The sequence below is a fragment of the Periplaneta americana genome, chromosome 14 (genome assembly GCF_040183065.1).
Source record: "Periplaneta americana isolate PAMFEO1 chromosome 14, P.americana_PAMFEO1_priV1, whole genome shotgun sequence".
Classification (NCBI taxonomy): Eukaryota; Metazoa; Arthropoda; class Insecta; order Blattodea; family Blattidae; genus Periplaneta; species Periplaneta americana.
Genome location: NC_091130.1, coordinates 126,824,988 through 126,842,300, shown reverse-complemented (window position 1 = coordinate 126,842,300; position 17,313 = coordinate 126,824,988). Strand labels below are relative to the sequence as shown.

Genomic DNA, 17,313 nt, shown 5'->3' with positions numbered 1-17,313 from the left:
AACATCGAATGTAAGATCTGAGTTTAACATCGACCTGTGCCGTTCTCTCATCTCTGCTGATATTCCTCTCTACAAACTAAAGAATAAGGTCTTCAGGGAATTCCTTGAAAAATATACTCAACATACAATCCCGGATGAGTCAACACTTAGGAAGACGTATGCTCCATCCATCTACGATGAGACAATACAGAAGATAAGAGATGAAATTAAAGATAGTTCAATTTGGGTTTCCATTGATGAGACTCCCGACAAAGAAGGTAGACTTGTTGGTAATGTAGTTATCGGTTTGTTAAGTGAACAATATTCTGAACGAATTCTTTTACATTGTGATGTTCTAGAAAAGTGCAATAACAAAACTATAGTTAAACTGTTCAACGAAGCTATGGGTATCCTGTGGCCAAAGGGTATTATGTACGATAATGTGTTATTCTTTATTAGCGATGCTGCCCCTTATATGGTCAAAGCTGGACAAGCATTATCTGTTGTATATCCTAAATTGACTCATTTTACTTGTGTGGCGCATGCATTTCATCGTGTGGCAGAAGTGGTCAGAGACAATTTCCCTAAAGTAGATTTGTTGATTTCATCAGTGAAAAAAGTATTTCTCAAAGCTCCCAGTAGAGTTAACGTGTTGAAAGAAATGTACCCTGAAATTCCATTGCCACCAAAGCCAATTTTAACTAGATGGGGTACATGGCTAGAAGCAGTTGAATATTATGCCGAACATATAGACTCTATTAACAATGTTCTCCTTGCATTGGACTCTGAAGATGCAGTCTCAATTGATACTGCGAAAACAGTTACCTGTGACATAAGTGTGAAGAATGACTTAGCTCACATTCAGCATACATTTTCATGCATCATAAAAACGCTCAAAAGTCTCCAAAATAGGCACCTTTCACTATCTGAAAGTTTTGAAATTATAAATAGTACTGTGGAACAACTGAATCGTGGTAGAGGTAAAGTTGCAGATGCAGTAAGAGCTAAGGTGGACACTGTACTTTCAAAAAACCCTGGATATGAAGAACTACAAAAGGTTGTTGCTGTGATGAGTGGTGAATCAACAGTGAAGATTAACTTGGACTTATCCCCAGCAGACATTGTGAAATTGAATTATGTACCAGTTACTTCTTGTGACGTCGAACGCTCTTTTAGTCAGTATAAATCTATCCTCAGAGACAATAGAAGAAGATTCACTTTTCAGCACTTGAAAGAAATGTTTGTAACCTATTGTTATGGTAACAGACAATAAAAATTGTGTTTTGTTGAAACTACATTGGAAGATAAGGTACGTCCATTATATTTTTTGTTTAGTTTGATTAAAATGTACCAATATTTAACGTACATAGTCATTTTTTTATAATTTTAAGTCCATATTTAATTCCATATTTTGGTAAAAATCCATATTTAATTCCATATTTTGGTAAAAATAACTACATATATATTTACATATTTCATATATTTTTAGTCCATATAAATCCGTTCCCTGATAATAATAATATTAATAATGGTAGTGGCGGTATTCATTAAATTGTCAGTCATGCGTTTTTATGCATGTGAAAAGAAAAAAAAAAGGCTTATTTTTTAAGTTGTCTTCAAATCTTTTTGTTCTCATGTCAGTTGCTGAGTTTAAAATTTAAAGCAGTGACTTACACGAGGAAAGAATGTTCATTTTTTATACTTGACAATCTGTTCGTAATACAATAACAGGAAATCGCCTCATGGAACTATGAGATCACAGGTACACAATCGTCCTTGAGTTCCCCATCCTCTTCCCCCCACTCTATCTTTCTTGTCTTTCCTCTCACCAGTCTAGACTTCGAACTTCAACCAGATAGTTCTCAACGAGCGCAACAGTTTCCGTTCTCAAGCCATTGAATTCCTACGCGGCCTTTGTGATCAGAATTACAATGCTGACGTAACACAGAGAACCATGTGACTGGCACACACGGATTAGCGCCGTTTAGCGACATATTCAGCACTTGATGTTGCGTTTGCCGTCTCTACAGGGAACAAAGACGCACTCCACGAATCACTATGCTTGTGCTTTAGTAGAAAAAGAACATGACTACGTAATTAGAAACAACTGTCCTGTGTCGGTATTACGTCATGCCATAAATGAGTAAGCAGGCTACTTGCTGTGTACCATACTCAAGCAGTTTACTGTTGACAGGCACGAAAGCAACATGAACTTCTTGCCGAGACGCATCGCAACGCTGCTGCTACTGCTGCTCCTGCGGAACGTGTCTTCGTGTCCGGCTGGCTGCACGTGCGAGAATGCAGAGATCGTGTGTCGGAGCGCAGCCCTCACTTCAATACCCAGTGACCTGCAAGAAGACGCAGTAGTCCTCGACCTGTCCTTCAACAACATATCGATGGTGAGCAACAACGACCTCGACGAAGTACCACGCTTGAGAGAGCTTTCGTTGAGTGACAACGACATTGAAAGACTCGAACCTGAGGCATTCATCAGACTGGAGGGGCTAGAGACTATAGACTTGCATAACAATAAACTTGAACATCTACACCGAGGTCTTTTCCAGACTAATACCAACCTCACAAATTTAGACCTGAGTAATAACAACATTGAGGAACTTAAACTTGATTTTACCTTCAATACAGAATTAAAAATCCTAAATCTAAGTAGAAACATGCTAACTTTCGACAGTTTATCAGATCTATCAGCCCTTAGCTCTCTGGAAATATTAGACATATCGAATAACAAAATAGAAATCTTGGATGAAGCCATATTTATTGAAATGTCGAGTTTATCGCTTCTGGATATGTCCGGAAACCCTCTGGATTACGATTGTCATCTGAGGACTGTCTGGGCTCTATGCTCCAGCAGCAATATCACCTGCCTCACCGACGACGAGCAGTCTTGGAGGATGGTCGAGAATTTAGACTGTGAGACTGAGGAACCGGAAGCTCTGGCGCTGACAGAAGAATTGTTAGAGGTAAACGAAACCAACGTCGAAGCCAGTGAGGTGGAGGGAAGCGGTAGCGGCATGGAACCGACGGAAACTGGCAGTCCTGAAGACGGCAGTCCCGAACCGACTGATGAGAAAACAGACTCCGAAGCGGGTGACACCTCAGGCGAAGAGGACTGGACGATGATTGGAATTATAGCGGGTTCAGTGTGTGGTGTGATCGTGGTGATTGTAGTGGCAGTGTTTTTTATTTGTCGCCGAATAAAAGCCAATGAAGAAAACTCCGGAAATCTCTCGAGAACAAATTCCATAGGCTACATCAATCAAACTGATCAGTTTAACAGCAGTTATCACAATTCAAGGAACGGTAACAACAAACCTCCCACTCATTACGATAATGTTATACCATCTGAATCAAATAGAAACATCCTTCAGTTTCAAGTTGGTGATAATATTGCAGCAGAAGTGGTGCGTGTGCCAAGTTTCAAAACTCGTGGTGTATCAACTCCGTTGAATCTTCCAACGGAGGTTTCTCCTGAGGAAACGGGTCTCATTATTCAAAACCCACAATATAAAGCGAATTCTCTATCGCGTTCGAGTCCTATGTCTACTTATGAACAGAACACAACAGTAAGAGCTGGGAGTTTGAAGAAGTATAGAAGTGCCAGGGAAGCGCCGACGACGAATTCTCGGTTTATAGTGCCGGAAGTGCGGAATGTTCCGAGTATAAAACGGAAGTAATTCCGCTTCTGTGACAACTGTTGTTTGAATCCCGTTATGTATTTCATACTCGTAAAATGATCCTAAATCCGAGAGCGTTTGAACGTTCATTGCATAAGTCAAACTTATCGGTGAATCGTGTACATTGAGTGCCGTGTTGGAATTTGTCCAGCATTTTTGTAATTCACCGAAATAAAAATGTGTGAAAGTGTTGGTTAATGCAGTGATCCTGTTGGAGAGCGAGCTGATCTACGGACACAATTTCTACAGTTAAGGTAAATGAAATTGTGTGATATTTCAATAGGTTCTGTGGAATATCACACTGTACGTCCCTTCTGAAAATATGTCATTGATGAACTTCCTGACAAAAGTATTGACCAAACTAATTTCGGCTCTGGGTTAAATTTCACACTGAGCCGCCCCGAAAATGGAGCTAAAGTTAAATAATACCTGTCATGAGAGCATTAAATCTCATATGTAAATACAAAATAATGTAAAATCTCAAACAAAAATGCACAATTGACAGTTATTATCATCCACCACTTGACTAAGAGTCACATAAACTCAGATATCAGCCATTCCAGGCAAATTGGGAATTCCAGTGAAAAAAAGTATTTTTATAAATATTTATTTATTATTAGTGTAAAACATAGATGAGGCTCTAAATTGAATATTCTAATGTTTTATTTTGAAAAGAGAAATATTTTACAAGTTTTATGGGCATTGAATCTAAGTGGTCTTGCTAGGTAATGGGTACTTTTTGTTTTCCTAAAGTTTACAGCACTTACTCATAGACAGATCAGCTGTTAATATATGTTTATCAAGGAGCTATTGTTGAAGAAATATTTGAAGAGCTTGCACTGTTAATTCCAGAGCTCCAAGATCAAGAAACCGTCATTTATTTTAAGTAGAGTGGGTTAATAACAATTAGCAATCTTACAGTTCAAGTGAATATTTTGACTTAGAAATGTCAGAGTTGTTTTGAAACTGGAAAAAATGGAGGACATTGACTCATCTGTAACATCCGTGAGAAAATATATCGTCGTTGTTCCTGCAATAACTCCTATGTGACATATTTATCGATTTTCAGATTTTTGCTCTATTAAATAACGTAAATAGTGATACAGCAAATAATAAAATCTCCTATGTGTAATTATATATTTCATTCTATCGAAAATGTAAGAATTCACTATCTCCTATGCACTACTGCCATAGAAGAATAAATGTGTTTTTTCTTCCTACTGAAAATTTTCATATTTTGCACATACTGTAGGAGTTATGCAGGAACAAAGACAATATGTAAAATCCGTGACATTTAAAATATTTATTGATTATGTTTTTGTGAACTAATTGGATGTAATGAGATTTCCATAGCTTTCTCATGGACACTATGAGAATGAATCTCTTTTTGCTTGAGGCAGAGACCTGTTTTTATACTTTTGGTTAATAAGGTGTGAAGTGAGTTTACAAATTTTGTAACATCCGTGACGGAACCTTTTCTTTATTTTCTGCAATAATAATAAATTTTATTGAAACAACTTTTTTTCTGTAAAATGATAGTCATCTTTTAAATCCATTCTAATAATAAAAGTTGACAAAAGTAATTTTATTTTCAATATACAGAGTTTGAAAATAGTAAAAATGTAACATCCCTAACAACTGGAATGGCTGATACATGATCAAAATAGTTATATTTTTAAATCCCTACAAATAAATAGGTTAGCTACGTATTTTATAAAAAAAACTCACGTTTACGTATGTGAAAGCTTAAAAATGTAAGAAATGTGTTTGGTTAAGTGATAAATTTACATTTTACACACTTCACTCTTGCCTACAGTATGTCGGTATTTCGTCCATCGTTTAAATTTTCGAACACCTTCAGGTATGCTTGTTGGCCATAAAGCACTTTTTCCATTTCATATTCATTATGCTGTTCTGTTAAGTTATTAAAATTTCAAGAACCTCTCGCTTTATTCCCTATTATGGAGGAAAGAGGGTGGTTCGCCATCCACTTTATATTGCAAGGTTTAATTAATGAGGGATAATGCTTATTTCTGAGTAATTATTAATTATTCATGCAGCTCCTTCATTTATAATGCCACTTTACGTCAGCATTGCCTGTTGTAAATTCACAATCAGTTCAGCTAACACTTTAGTCAGAGAAACTAATTAATGAAAATTATTAAAATTAGTATAAGTTAATTAATTGATTTGTTGTCAATTTTTTGAGACAGTTAATTAAAGAAGTCTCCAAAAGAAAGTTAAACTACAATTCGTTATTTTATTGCATTACCGACGTTTTTAAAATTGTTTTAAATCCACAAAAAGTGAAGATGTTCACTTTAGACTTCTGAAAAGCTTATGGAGGCTTTCGAGGTGGAAATCCAGGTTTTCATGACCTTGGTATTAGATGAGATAGTGTAGTCAGTATCATGCTCCGGCCGCTTTTTACCTTCAGGAAAGAACCGGTACTCAATTTGACAGGAGATTGGTTGGACTCCGGTACAGTTCTAGAAGTTCTGTAACGAGAAAAATCCTGCTAGCACCAGGGATTCCGGAATTAAACCCAGGACATTCCAATCCGTAACCAGTTGCCCTTTAACTGTCGTCGATCTAAATCTATACCATTAAATAATGCTTTCATAATATTACTTAAAGAGAAAATAAAGTTTTTACACACCTAAATAAATTAACATCATAGTGAAGTGTTCAAAGTTTTGCATCTCTGTAAAAATGTCAGTAAAATTATAAATAAACAGTGTATAAAAGTGGTAACAATGAATTTTCTGTACAAGTTTTTAGTACATTTTTCACAAAACTTGTTTTTGTCGAAGATTTCAAATCTAGGGCAGTGAATTACCACATCTTCTCTTCTACATTGCTTTGTTTACAAGCTCTTTCTACAAGTGTGATGTGCCAAAATATTTTACATACTAACGTTGTGTAAAATTTGTGTAATGTAACAGTCGTTTTTGTTGCAGTATTATTTGTTTTTGTAATCATAGGTATGATGTGAATGAACACAGAGTGAAGCAAAACAATGATACCCTGCACTACATTCTAATAGGTGTACGTTTGGAAACAGGTTTCTGTTAGTACAGCGGCGTTCGAAAAGTGACATGGGCAAGTAACAGTCCGCTTATCGGTGATTCAGCGCTTCAGCTTTCAGCAAAAAAAAAAAAAATCTCGCGACTTATACATCACATTACAGATGTAATTTATTTGCCTTATAATAAGTGTTAGAACCGTCAACTACTGGAAATAGAGCACGAAACATTTTGTGCAATTTCTTTGTAATATACAGTGCATACATTTTATTTTTCCACGCTCGTATGTTTGCAGCTGTGCTGTGCACTGCCGACTCCGCTCCACATCCGTGAGCGTGGAAAAATAAAATGTATGCACTTTACATATCATAAATGAATATTCACTGTTGTAATTTGTACTACATTGCCACGAATTAAACTGAACTGCATTGAACTGAAGTCATACTTTGCTGTCTGCCCATACTATACTACGCAACATAAAACTTCCCCGTGCTTGACTCGATCCAGGGGAAATGTACACATTATTTCCTCGGCAATCGTGTTCGATATGTAACAGTAAAAGGCCGATGGCATTTATCTGCGTGAAACCTATATAAAACATTACTTTTCACCATATTGATACGAAAGAATCAATTTTTGATGGTAAATTGCATTACGCATGTCACAAATAAGTACTGTACGTTGAGATTTCAAACGTAGTATAACTGTGTGATTCCTATGACTGTAGTCTAAATTTGAGAGATCTTTTCGTAAATTGGCAAAACTTCATTTCTCACACTAGTTTATTAAACCGTGTCGGACTGTAAAGAAAACAACTATCGCAATGTCCATATTTTATATGTTGTACAATATTGTAGTATTGTGAAATTTTAATTTTCTCACCAATTTTTTTCTATTGTTCTATTAAAATTATAGCAATAGCCTATTAACCTGTTGTATCCTATGGGATACTTTGCGAATTTAAGGATTAAGTATTGTAAATACAACGTCATGAAAAGCTCTCCTGATTTTTCATTTACCAATATCTACATTAAAACGTAAGTTTCTTTAAAGTTTCTCAATATTTTGATTATTCATATTTTTATTAGGCCTACTTAAAATTTTTGAATTACAAAAACAAACGTTTACAATGCAAAATTTTTCAATTAATGTAAAGAGATAAATAATTGAATGACTATAACTTGTTTCTCATTTTGTTCCAGTCCGTTTGCTACAAGATAATACGTGAAATACATTTCAAGTTTAAATGCAATATCCACAAATTTCACATTCATCGTAGATGTAATAATTTACGGAATAATATTTATCAAATAAATATCGATAATTTCAAATGCCAAATAAAATTACTCAAAGCAGATGTTTAAATTATATAATTTACATAAAAACGTACAGTTTTGCAGTGTATCACTTTCATCAGTTTATTTTCAAGTAACTGTTTCTACAGAAAGAACCATAAGTAATGTTATTAATTTCAGGGGTTTATTCTTTGAGATATTTGAAACAAAAAACATTCGAGATAAAAATTGTTTCATCCTAAATATTACACAGCGTGCTTTGAGGATGTCATTAATTTAATTTCCAATATGCTCAGTGAATTTAAGAGAGCAGTGTATTAAGATAATAAATTATAGAAAAATAATTAGTTTTGCCCTTTAAATATGTAGAAATTTGATCCGAACAAATCTAACTTTTCGTTCTTCAAAAGAATTTTACAAAGGTACATTTGTTCGGATCATATTTGTGCACATTTAAAGGACAAAACTAAAATTCTTTCAATAATTTATTATCATAATACTCTGCTCTCTCAAATTGTCTGAGCATATTGGGAATTAGATCAATGACTTCCCAAAACACGCTATGAAATGTTTCATATAAAGCAATGTTTATCTCCAGCAAGCAAAAACGAGCAAAGTTATGTTAAACTCTTTTGTTTGCAATATCTCAAACAATAATCCTTTGTAATTAATGACATTACTTACGGTTCACCCTGTATATCTGATTCGATCTGATTAATAATAATGACTCTTCCTCAGTGAAATTAAAAGAAAAGTAAGCAGAAAAACGTCTGTCGACTTTCTCGTGTGATACAAAGAGACGTTGAGAAAAAATCTTACTCCGTTAGTCTAAGAAGTAAAAGTAGCTTTGATAGGCCATTCGCTTCTCTTTGAAAGAGTCTTTCACAGTCTGATTCCATTTCATACTTTGATGGTATCAACTCATTTTCACGCCTTATGACAACAATAAACAAGAAGCACAATCTGGTCATTAGAGTGTTTTGTCTAACACATTTATATGGACGTCGTTTCATTTGAAGTCACATACATATATTCAAGCAAAATTATAACTTCTGCAGGTCTAGTACACTCATGAACGTACCAGTTGATTAAGTAAAATTATAACTTCTGCAGGTCTAGTACACTCATGAACGTACCTGTGGATTAAGTAAAATTGTAACTTCTGCAGGTCCAGTACACTCATGAACTTACCAGTTGATTAAGTAAAATTATAACTTCTGCAGGTCTAGTACACTCATGAACGTACCTGTGGATTAAGTAAAATTATAACTTCTGCAGGTCTATTACACTCATGAACGTACCGGTGGATTAAGTAAAATTATAACTTCTGCAGGTCTAGTACACACATGAACGTACCGGTGGATTAAGTAAAATTATAACTTCTGCAGGTCTAGTACACTCATGAACGTACCGGTGGATTAAGTAAAATTATAACTTCTGCAGGTCTAGTACACTCATGAACGTACCGGTGGATTAAGTAAAATTATAACTTCTGCAAGTCTGGTACACTCATGAACGTACCGGTGGATTAAGTAAAATTATAACTTCTGCAGGTCTAGTACACTCATGAACGACCGGTGGATTAAGTAAAATTATAACTTCTGCAGGTCTAGTACACTCATGAACGTACCAGTTTATTAAGTAAAATTATAACTTCTGCAGGTCTAGTACACTCATGAACGTACCGGTGGATTAAGTAAAATTATAACTTCTGCAGGTCTAGTACACTCATGAACGTACCAGTTTATTAAGTAAAATTATAACTTCTGCAGGTCTAGTACACTCATGAACGTACCGGTGGATTAAGTAAAATTATAACTTCTGCAGGTCTAGTACACTCATGAACGTACCGGTGGATTAAGTAAAATTATAACTTCTGCAGGTCTAGTACACTCATGAACGACCGGTGGATTAAGTAAAATTATAACTTCTGCAGATCTAGTACACTCATGAACGACCGGTGGATTAAGTAAAATTATAACTTCTGCAGGTCTAGTACACTCATGAACGTACCTGTGGATTGAGTAAAATTATAACTTCTGCAGGTCTAGTACACTCATGAACGTACCGGTGGATTAAGTAAAATTATAACTTCTGCAGGTCTAGTACACTCATGAACGACCGGTGGATTAAGTAAAATTATAACTTCTGCAGGTCTAGTACCCTCATGAACGTACCGGTGGATTAATTTTATTAGGCACAGACTACCCAAAAGTAGAATTTACGCAGGATAGTGTCCAAAAATAAAGAAAAATTAAAACCACAAAAATAAAGTTAGATAAAATACGATCAGCTAATGACTAAAGACAAGAATGGTCCCTCAATGCAATAATTTATTATATTATTCACTGTTTTTACACTCGACTGTGAGCATTCCGATTCTTTGTCGTTAGTCCTGAAATATTTGACTCACAGTTTACCTGTATTTAAATAACTACTGATAACATATGTTTACTCTAATTATGATTCCTACGCTTGCAAACACGTCATTTATAATTGAAAGACAACTTAAAATACATTATGCGAATTAATATGTTTGCATTTACGTAAGTAAATATTTACATAGTTGGCAATATTTCATTATTAAGAATAATGTTTGTATGAATCAACATTTGTCATAACTCATAAGTCATAAGCAGGAAGTGCATATGTATAAAGAGCGAGGTATACAGAAAGAGAAATACAAATTGCAAGGTTGTACTGCGGTCACCATGACTGTACCACTGCGCATTCCATTATCCCATGCAGTACCAAGTTCTTTTGTCTCTATTATGACGTAAACGGTACGTTTTACATTCACTTCAAACTCAGTCGTTGTAATACAGTTATTATACGGATTAGTCAAATTTCTAGTCACCATCGAAAACATATGTTAATCGGTTGACAATTTCAGTGCAGCATAAATGAAGTTATGTTGAAAGAAGAAGGAATTTGTGTTATTAAATTACTTTTGTAAAACCTTGATATTCTTCTTATTTCTACCCATCTTAAATGCAAGGCTTTCTGTCAAAAGTGTCTTGCAGTTCAGAGCAGTAGGTCTATACTTATTCTCTTTATTTAACTATATTTTCACATCTTCGAACGGAAAGGAAAGAATATGTAAATGTTGCATTATACAAAGTGTTAAAAAAATACATGGCAAAAATGTAAGGTTGGATTTCTTACATGTAGAACAGAAAAAAAGTTTATATAAACATGGGTTCGGAGATTCGTGTAGACTAATTTCTGAGATATCCCATTTTGTTTGAATTTCCTGTAATGATGCACTCTCTTGATTACCTTACAAGAAATGTTCGAAATGTCCACCACTGCCATATTGCAGGCCGCTTTTCGTCGCCTCACGAGTTACTAGCACGTTCAAAAATGACTGTAGTTACGTAATGTTTGATCACTGGATATGCAGAGGTGGTCTAATTGCATGGCCTCCACGCTCACCTCAACTAAATCCTTACACCTTATACTGTCCATATACCAAAATGTCCATGAGGACAAAATTTCCATGAAGACAAAATGTCCACGGCTAGCGCTTCTGGCCGCGAAACCAGGTGGCTCGAGTTCGATTCGCGGTCGGGGCAAGCAAGTTACCTGGTTGAGGTTTTTCCGGGGTTTTCCCTTAACCCAATATGAGCAAATGCTGAGTAACTTTCGGTGCTGGACCCCGGACTCATTTCACCGGCATTATCACCTTCATCTCATTCAGACGCTAAATAACCTGAGATGTTGATAAAACGTCGTAAATTAACCTAGTACTTTAAAAAAAATTAAAATATCCGTACACAAAATGTACATGAGATCACAATGTTCATAACACTAAATAACTATGAGAAAAAAATGTGAAAAGGACATTTTCTTCCTTATTGCCTACATTTCCCAAAACCGGACTACTGCTCTTCATTTTGGGACACAGCGCCAGATTTCAGATGATATCCAGTTCCTCGTACATATGTGAGAATTTCTCCATAGTTCCTCACAATTTTCAGTATTTGTCTTTGATTTATGATATATGTTTTATTTAGAGGTTCCTTAATTTGTGTGTATCCAACTCTTACTTCGATGATTTGCGTCCATACTTAGTTTTCTTCATTCTTTAAGCATTGTAGAAGTCTCGAAATTGAAGATTGCTGCCTGTAATCATAGAAGCATTACCAAGTTTTCTTTCGCTACACCTCCAGTAAATTTTTGTTCTACCTTTATTGTAGTCGTGATGTTGGTACAAGTAGGCACGATAACGTAGGAAAGGCCCTTTTGTGGATTCAAGATTTTAGCTGGTCTATCCATTGCACTTGAAAATCTTACATAGGTTACTATAACTACCATGAACAGTGGATTTAGTGGACATTATAGGGTGTAGTGGACATCAGAGTGAAGTGGACATTATAAGAACTATGGACATTTTGACTTTGGACAATTTAGCAAGGACATTTTCAACATGGACATTATTTCATGGCCATTTAGACGCATGGACATTCTAATCCTGGACTTTATGACTAGTAACCGATCTAAACCCATTGGATTTCTTTGTGTGGGGTACTTTAAGTTGTTAGTGTACGCGAATGCTGTGGAGGATGAAGTAAGACTTCGTGGGGGAATTCTAGAAACTTCTCATACATTGCGTACGACAGCCATTTTGAGCGTGTTAGTAATTCAATGAGACAATGAGAAGAAGTCTGCAATATGGGAGGGGGGGGCATTTCGAACATTTATTGTAAGGTAATGAAGAGAGTGCATCATTACAGGAAATTAAAAGAAAATGTAATAAATCAGAAATCACGAATTTCCGGATCCTTGTTTACATAACCTTTCCTTCTGCTATATGAGAAATCCAACCCCGCAATTTTGCCGTGTATTCTTGAAACACCCTGTATAAGAATTACCAGAGATGTGAAACGTATACCTTCCGAGCACAGGAAGAAGATTAGCGCTGTTGTTCTGGACTATTCTAATAACCTTGTACAATTATTCAACTTAATTTATTTTCTGAAGTGGGTCTATGTTGTTTTATTTCACTCTGTGTAATTAATATTTAATTATCGGAAGAAATGTATACCTATAATGTGACTTGTATAGTTCTCCCATTAATATCATAATGATGTCAGCTTATACCAAAGAAGGAAACTTTATAGTTTTCTATATAATTCGACCTTGTGCCTCAGGATTCTGATATTAAACGTCAGACTCACATTCGTAATATCTGTTCCGTGTCATTTTTCCAGCTAATAAATACAATCAAGACTGAAAGAAAAATATATCCAAAGACTTATGTAAGTGTAAATATGTAACCAGCGAATTGTGTAATGAAGATGAGGAAATGAAGATGTATTTACTCTCGCATTCCTATGTGTGTGTGTGTGTGTGTGTGTGTGTGTGTGTGTGTGTGTGTGTGTGTGTGTGTGTGTGTGTGTGTGTGTGTGTGTGTGTGTGTGTGTGTGTGTGTGTGTGTGTGTGTGTGTGCTTCCAAGGTGAGAAGTGAGGAAACCGCCTGTATTTTTATATGTAAATAACATCTGTTTGTTTAATAAAAAGTCTGCTGTGATAACTTGGTGTAAATTTTTACGTCCCTGGCAGTGATAATGGTTCAAAACTTCATTCACAGGTACGTACGTAAAACATACGGTAATTGTTCAGGATTCCAGCCGTATTCACGTTAGGCCTACACGTGCACGTACACACACGTGCATGTTTATGTGTGTTGTATAATGTAGGTACATTTACAGCATTTGCTTGTACATTGTTTTACAGGTGGATTGTACGGACTGAATTAAATTTGAATTGTGAGGAATGTCTCAACCGGTTCAAGGTTTTACTTTTACCCAGATACGTAATATTGTTGGCACAGCTGTGTTCCTTCTACAAACTTGCAAAGCATTATGCGCAGTGGTTCTCAAAGTGGGGTCCCCGAAGCTCATTCTGAGGGTCCGCAAGTATTCTGTATAGGGATATTTTTTCTTCCTTCACAAGGATTTTTAATTTTTTTATGTGGCAAGAATGTTAGAAGCTCTCTGATCTTTATTGGTAGAACTTACAAATTTGTTCAATAAAATTTTTTATGCTCGACCATGCCGAAATGTAGTAATTATACACCTGGTAGCAGTCCTTTAATGCATGTCATTAAAGTACACCTACTCATTAAAGTTCAGGTTTTCGATTATTCTCGGATATGCAATCGAAAGACAACTAGCAAAACGTCACGCAGGCTGGAAATCCAATACTGTCGCAGAAGGTTATGTTCTGTTACTATAATAATTAGCGTTAATTGTAAATAATATTCAAATAAATTCAATTTGTCATCTCGTTTTTCAATGTCGAATTCAAGGTTATATCAAGTTTAACGTTTATCTTACTCTCTAGATTATATCAAGGTCGTCGACATTCGTTGCCCGAAAAAATCAATACTTTAGCGTCTGCGCACATCTCACAATTTTCGAGATTGCACAAGGTCAGTTCGCTCCCCAGTCACATAAGAATAACATGAATACTTGTGAATAATTTCAAGTTAGAAATATGGTCGAGCATAAAAAGTCGTATGAAACTTGACTATAATGGTAATTAAGACGCTTGTATGAAAATTATGAAACGAGCTTGCGCTCGTTTCATAAACATCCTCGCGTCTTAATTACTATCATTATAGGCTCGTTGCATAATGTACTACATCGACAGTCTTAGTGTGTTATTATAGTATATACGTAGGTCATAGGCTATACTGCGGTACAAATGTGGTAAGAGGCTTATAACATAATCGTGGAAACAGTTTGAAAAACGTGGCAAAGCCGAGTTTTTTTCAGTTTCCGAGATTCTGTTACGCACTTAACGCATGTTTATCGTACACTATTTTTTTAACGATCGTCATTTAAATAAAATTGTTTTCAATTTTGAATATTGCATAAATTTGTTTGATAAATAAAAATTTCTCCTTTAAGAAAATTTGAACGTTGTTGCCAAGACAGTATGCAGGTTATTTTTTTGGGTGATCTTGCGTTTTTTGTTACTTACCGTTAGTGTTGTCATGGCACGGAACTTCAAATTCCCACACGATTCCCTGTACAGTAACTGTAACAAAAAAAAAACAACGTTATGAAATTTTCTCGAACGCCATACGGGAAGTAAAATCATACAAATGCTCCTTCATACCTTCGTTACGATGTCTTCAGTAGCACAACCTACTTTCCACGCCTTTTCTTGTCACTACATTCCATCGCTCAGCACAATCGTTATCTACAATCATTTCTGTCATAAATTCTACGATTAATATCAAAACTGGCAAAAAATTACAACCTATACAGAAAGACAAAACACAATATGGAATTGTATACACATATCAACAGTACTATCATAGCAACAAAATCCAAAGCCCCGTTAAAATATAAATCCAAAAGAAATAAAACGAATCTTTATTTAAAAAGTCCGCCTAGTTAGCTCTGTGGTAGCGTGTCTGCCTTCAGACTAGCCGGCCCGGGTTCGATTCATGTAAAATTTCTACCTCGGCACTAGGAGAGATGGCGGTGCGCAACTTCTAATCACTAGATTGTGCAGCAATATGCCTGGGTTAAATCCTAAATCTTTCCTCAGTGCATATGAAGAGAAGGCATATGTCATTGTTGATAGTGATTCGTCCATCGGACGGGGACGTTAAGTCTGGCGACCCCCTTGGTGTTATTCCACAGGAGTAGGCTAAGTACCGGCACCGGGTTTCTCCCTCTCCCTTCCTCATCTCCATCATCACTCATTCCAGACACTACACTTACACGAACACTTACACATACACTCACACTAGTACATGACATAACTCTCCACAGACACTATACATGTACAGGGACATCATTTTATTTTTTCCTTCAACTTTTATTGTACCTGAGTTTTTTAATGTACTTCACTCCCACCCCTTCTACTAACGAAGTTCCAACTCTTCCACACAGAACCAAGGCCGCAGTACTGAGTTAGTGATTATAGTACGTTTCAGAAATATGTTCGCGTTTTCCAGTGACGAAAACTTCCAATATTCAATCATATTTTCGCACAGGTACTGTCGTCCGATTTCCTACGTCGCATCCCGATTTCCCCCATCTGCTTCTGCTCGCTCCACTGTAAAGACTAGTGCCTGGCCTTAGCTCTTTTCTGAAAACATTAATTTCTATTAGGAATTAATTGGACGTCTACGTAATATTATGCAACTGTTTAAAATAACTTAAATAAAAGGCCTCGTTAAGTAATTAACTATCACGTGATTCCCCCCCCCTTTTCTACGATCCTGCGACATAACCACTTGGACGGACAGTAGATAGCGTGTCTGAGTAATTTTATCTGTGCGGGTCGGGCAGAAGTGAAGACTGAATTTACAGTACCTAAGGTACTCTTTTATAGAGTTGGTACAGAATTATTTCAACATGAGTTACTAAGTATGAAAGACGAAACTGGTAATTGGAATTAGATGCAATAGTCTATAGTGCGATAATAGGCACAAAAGAACTGAAGCCTGTATCGAAATGAACGGCCACCATTTTCAAGAATGTGTTTAAATACCCATATTATGATTATTTTTCAATTTAACTTCATTCTCTATATCGTACGCTAATGTGCTGTAGACAGTATAATATACACTGCATAATGAATACGTTCGCATGGATAACTCAGTTTGTGAGTAAAAACACTTATTGTTAATACTGTACTGTATTTTGATTAAACAAAACCTAATGAAAATTATCACACTCAAAATCGCGATATTTCCTACTTTACGTAAATGGAAGAACTACTTTTCTTCCCTCCTGTACCTAGTAAAGTGATTTGTTTGTATTTTACGCCAGTATTATCGAACTCCAGTCGTGGAAGGAGGTAGCAAACGGTGTTTCCGGGTCTCAATCATTAATCGAAAGGTATAGCTAGGTTAATATTAACAATTTTAGTAAAAATAAAATGATGTCCTTGTACAATGTGGCCCACCGAAGTGGTGTACAAGTAGAAAAATGGATCACAGTCCTGCCATCTATCCGCAGTATGAGGAACCCGAATTACGTAAAGTGAAATGGGTAGACATTGGATACATACATACATACATACATACATACATACATACATCTTTATCTAAAATCAGTATAACATTAAACACTTATTTATTTATTTATTTATTTATTTATTTATTTATTTATTTATTTATTTATTTATTTATTTATTTATTTATTTATTTATTTAAACTAACGATCGTCCAAAAAACAGTATGCAATACATGCGTGTGAAGTGCATAACACAATCTCGCAGCTCGTTTTTTTCAAACTTTTCCTCGATTCTGTTATAAAGCATTTCTCACACTTGTATCGCATTGTTTCAGTG

The 17,313-nt window shown here is 35.7% G+C and overlaps 1 protein-coding gene across 2 annotated transcripts in view; it reads left to right on the top strand.

Annotated features, from left to right (window-relative positions):
• Positions 1-13,520, top strand: part of LOC138713721 (leucine-rich repeat and transmembrane domain-containing protein 1-like) — a 44,543-nt gene extending 31,023 nt beyond the window's left edge. The window contains exons 2-3 of one of the 2 annotated variants that reach the window (XM_069846032.1): positions 2,174-9,490; positions 10,147-13,520. In XM_069846032.1, coding sequence (XP_069702133.1) covers positions 2,187-3,671 — 1,485 coding nt within the window. In that variant the 5' untranslated portion in view covers positions 2,174-2,186 and the 3' untranslated portion in view covers positions 3,672-9,490; positions 10,147-13,520. Of the gene's footprint in view, positions 1-1,846; positions 9,491-10,146 lie in introns of those variants that run through there. The other variant, XM_069846033.1, reaches the window with a different exon arrangement.
• The last annotated feature ends 3,793 nt before the right edge of the window (positions 13,521-17,313 follow it).